The following is a 4,627-nucleotide window of genomic DNA, read 5'->3' as shown; positions in this document are numbered from 1 at the left end:
CATGTACTGTGTTTAAATCCATTTTACAGCCACAGACTAAAATTTGATAGACAGGAACTGCCATAGCTCTTCATACATATGTTTAGTGTGTGTGTGTGTAATTCTGGATTCAGTATAATTATTTACTAAAATCCTTGAAAAAGTTGGTCCTGTATGTATGGAACCCTATAATAAACCAGTGAAAGAATTTCTTCTATCAATACTAGTACTTTAAAGAAAAAATATAATAAACAAATATAAAATTATTTATACTCTTTATTTGTTAAAGTCAGATGATCACTGCATTAACATGCATGCTACAGTTCATGAAATTTCTTTTAGCAAATTTTTTTTCTTTTTGGTACTGTTAAGATGTAGATAAGAGATTTATTTTATTGGTTACCACTTCAGCAGATAATGCTGGAATGTAGAGAAATTGAGTTTTTATAGGATTTTTTTTTTATAATTTAAGAATTGTACTTGATGTCAGAGGATATTTGTTCATATCTTAGTCTGTTTATTAAGATTACTTTGTAAATGGTCAAGAGGCAGTATGAAATATTAACAAAGAAAATATATTATTTCACAGTAGCCAGCTTTATTTTTTTTTTCTCTAAAAATTAAAATTTAGGATTTTGAATATGCCATAACATTTAGGTTTCTTTCACCATTTCAAAACAAATTGCCCCAAGTCATTCTTTTAAGTATAGATTTGACTTTCAAACATCCTGGTAGTTTTGTAATCCACTTATGAAATATGGTTACCATGAATGGAAACCTAAATAAATGATATTTTTAATTTCAATAAGCATCTTAAGAAACCCCATCAATAAAGCAGTTTTACAGTATATTCAATTTGTGCATCAGTGATTTTTACCTCTGACACCACCCTTTTTTCTATTAACTGAAAAAATAATTTATAAATTACGAAAACACTACTTTTCTTACTTGCCATAAATAGAATTTTACTATAGAAATCTCCCTCCATTTTTTTTTTTTTTTCAGCCAAAAATATTTGGTAACACTATAGAATCGATCTTGTGTTTAGTAAATTCCTCAGTTGAAAGAATTTGACTAATGCAGTCAAAATGGTATTTAGAAGCAGAGTTTTTAGAGAAAGGAAGAAAAGAAGCATTATTCAATGAGTTTCTATGACTGGAATATTCAGTTCTGAAGCAGAAGTAAATTTAAAATCTAATAGAAGAAAAAAAAAAAAATCACTAAGGAGAACTATCACAGAATTTTTATGAATATCCAACCATCGATAAGTCACACTTAGAAATACACTTGATAAATTAAGGCAGAGGTGATCGTTAAACTGTGGCCCTTTTTTCCAAGAACCAGCTAGTCCACACATGAGCAAACTCACATGCACACAATATGATCAAGTCTGAGCAATTTGTAAAGGAGCTTAAGACTACACACTACTAGGGAGAAAAAATTGAAGGAGGATTGTGACATCAGAAATAAACTTCAGAACTGAAAAATGGAAAACAAGAGAAATTTACTAGTCTTGTAATTTGATTTATCTATTCTGAACTAATAATAGACAAATATTGTCTAGATAAGACCAAGACATGCTTATAGTGTTTTATAAGCATGAAAAGAAGACAGTTTAAAGTAACAAGGTGAAAGAAATTTTTTTTTAAATATTGATGTGAATAGGAAAACATTTCTTACAAAAAAAAAAAAATCCTGAAAATTTTGAGGTAGATTTTATAAATTCTTCTCAAAAATGTTACTAAGCAAAAACTTGATCCTCAAAATTCAATTTCTTAATCTTCATTATCTTTTTAAAAGAAACATTATTACACCATGGTCCCAAACTTAATGAAAATTTAACAAGGAAAAATTGTTTCCATATTTTAGAATGTGGACAAACTAAGAATTTCTAAATTGAAATAGTCCAGCAGTCATGAACTTAAACTGCACTGAAAGTAACAACTTCTTTAAAATTAAAATGTCAAAAGAAAATTACATGATTTTAAAATATAAGAAAGTAATGGTGTTTGTAAGTGAACTCTTAGTGAATTTTGCTCTAAACTAAAACTGTTTTATTATATTGCAACCAGACTGAGTATAAAGTGAACAGCCCAGCTAAGGGTGAGACTCAGAATAGACCGTCAACTTTGATAATAAATACGTATCTATCCACTCTACCCAGCATATACCAGATAATGTTTGCACTATGTAAAATATATGGATATATTCTACAACTGTTACTTTATGTATCCAAGTACAAATAATGTATGCACCTCAAATGTAAAGCTAATTTCTAAATGATTTCATTTTACACTATGAAAACACTTATATTCAAACAGTTTTTATCTCCAATACCTATCTGACAGGAGCACAGTTTACATCTAACCAAATAACAATGCCTGAAACAATTGAGATAAGGCAACTGCAGTTGTCTTATTGCAGTATTCAGGTAGAAAATATAACTACAGTAAGTTCTTATAGGTTAGTTCCAGTACCTTGTGCATCAATTTGAATCAAGGATGATTAAGTCAATCACAGTTTCTTTTTAAACTTTCCCACTTAGAAAAGTGATAAAGCTTTTTAGCTTCAGTGAACTTAGTATTTCAAATTTAGCCACATATGATTGCATGATGATAGAAAAATAACCCAAGAGGGAATTTTGAGATCATGGTTGTGATAAATCCTGTTCTTCTATAGTCCCCCTACATGAAGGGAAATTTGTATTAATATTGTAGGTTAATTTTTAAATGAAATTCCATTCATAGATATGTGTGAATTATTTCCTCCCATACCACTTGATTATGCCAAACAAAATGTTTAGATCTTGAAAATTTACTTCATAAGAGAGAAATGTTGCAAACAAAAAATGTTACCCAATGTGTGTTTTTTTTAATAATTTTTACAAAATATGAAGGCATGATGAAATTAGATCCCACCACCCTTTATAGGTAATTGATCAATGAATTTTAACAACAGATGATATTTATCATAATTTTTTTTATGAGGATTTTGTCAAGACGATACTATTTTGATTTTAAGTAAACAAAAAGAATAGGGGATTATTCTAAATTTCAAGCAGTAGTACATCTCCCCAAAGTAGGCATAAAGCATACAAAGCAAAACAAAATGACCTTATTTACAAATTAACCAACATAACATGTAATGATGTAAAATTTTACTTATACTAATCTGTACTAAAACAAAAGATAAATTTCCTTAAGATAAAATTCAGAAATAAAGATGAACGCCCTCACCCACAAATACTTCCTAAGAGATATCTATACAAAACTAATTAGAACAACTTATAGAGATGCCAAGAATATTTCCATTAATTAATTTGAAGTGGTTAATTTGGTATTAATAGCTACTAGAATTAAATGACAAATGTTTATAATATTAAAAAGGAAAAATACGTATCCGAACATTAAGAAGCCAAGTATTAGAGAGGAAGGAGTGAAAATGAGCAAAAATAAAGAGTTAGTTCAGAATATCTAATGTTTCCAGTAAGACAGTCTCAGTTTAAATCAGAGCACTCTGCAGCAGCACTGGCCAGTCCATCACTATCTCAATATAAACTGGAAGACTTTAAAAGAAAAAAAAACGACAAAAAGTAATTAAAAAAAAAAAAAAAACACAGTTCTTTAGAAACAAAAATAAATTTTAAGAGTCACCACACATGAAAGAATTATTAGTATTTATTATCTTTCCCCCTTTTTTTCTATTTTTTTTTTAAATGTTTGTTACAAAAAAGCTTGTTTAAATTTGTTTAGTTAAGAGTCAAGTTGTCCTTTTACTCATGTTAAACATGAGCGCACAAAATAAAATTAGATTCCAAATGCTGTTATTGCAGCATTTAAGAATAGGATTTTTGAGAAAGGGTTCATATCTCTGGGCTGAAAGATTTGGAAATAGATGAGTTTGAGAGAGAGAGAGAGAGAGAGAGAGAAAGTGTGTGTGAAATGCAAATAGTGATGGACAGTAGTAGCCTAAATTGTCCGATGAATGGCCATCGCTGCTGCAGCAACATGGTAGCCGAGCCAATTGGCCAAGAGAAACCACTGTTGCACAGGAAAAGATGAAATAAGAAATGATCACAAAAAAGTGATATAATAATTTTATAATTCTACATGTTTGTGTTCGTCTTCCTCCTCCTCTTCTTCTTCTTCTGCTGTTTCACTCTCCTGTAAGGAAATATAGAAAGTTATGTTAAATCTTATTTCAAAAAAGGAAATTATAATCAAATAATAGGACAGGTAAAATATTTAATTATCTGAATTTTTAAATTTAAGAAAAAATAAATGAATAAAGATAAAAGTCACCCCACTGCACTACCCATACTATATGGGAAGATGGAAATAAATTAGAAATCATAGAGTGGCTTCAAACATACGAATGGTGTATGAAAAGTCTTGAGCCTCAAAAAAAAAAAAATATGGTACAAGACTTCAAGACTCAAAACTTTTCAAACACCCCTCGTATACCACATGACATTTTGTTTGATGCTATTCATCACCATTAATAACTTTCTAATTTGAGACAAGGCCTGAAATTTTGGGGGTGGAAGTAAGTTGATTAAATCACCCTCCAGTGCTTCAACCGATACTTTACGTCATCAGCCCACAAAAGAATAAAAGGTAAAGTTTACCTCAGTGTGATTTGAACTCAT

The 4,627-nt window shown here is 29.5% G+C and overlaps 1 protein-coding gene across 1 annotated transcript in view; it reads right to left on the bottom strand.

Annotated features, from left to right (window-relative positions):
- Window positions 1-237: 237 nt before the first annotated feature.
- LOC106880130 (protein disulfide-isomerase 2) overlaps window positions 238-4,627 on the bottom strand; it is a 35,227-nt gene continuing 30,837 nt past the window's right edge. Inside the window, exon 11 of the mRNA XM_014929951.2 lies at window positions 238-4,142. Within this exon, the coding sequence (XP_014785437.1) occupies window positions 4,077-4,142 (66 nt within the window). The 3' untranslated portion in view covers window positions 238-4,076. The remainder of the gene's footprint in view (window positions 4,143-4,627) is intronic.

Source organism: Octopus bimaculoides, chromosome 2 (genome assembly GCF_001194135.2).
Source record: "Octopus bimaculoides isolate UCB-OBI-ISO-001 chromosome 2, ASM119413v2, whole genome shotgun sequence".
Taxonomy (NCBI): domain Eukaryota; kingdom Metazoa; phylum Mollusca; class Cephalopoda; order Octopoda; family Octopodidae; genus Octopus; species Octopus bimaculoides.
The sequence above is the reverse complement of the archived record's forward strand: the minus strand, read 5'-3'. Positions and strand labels throughout refer to the sequence as shown.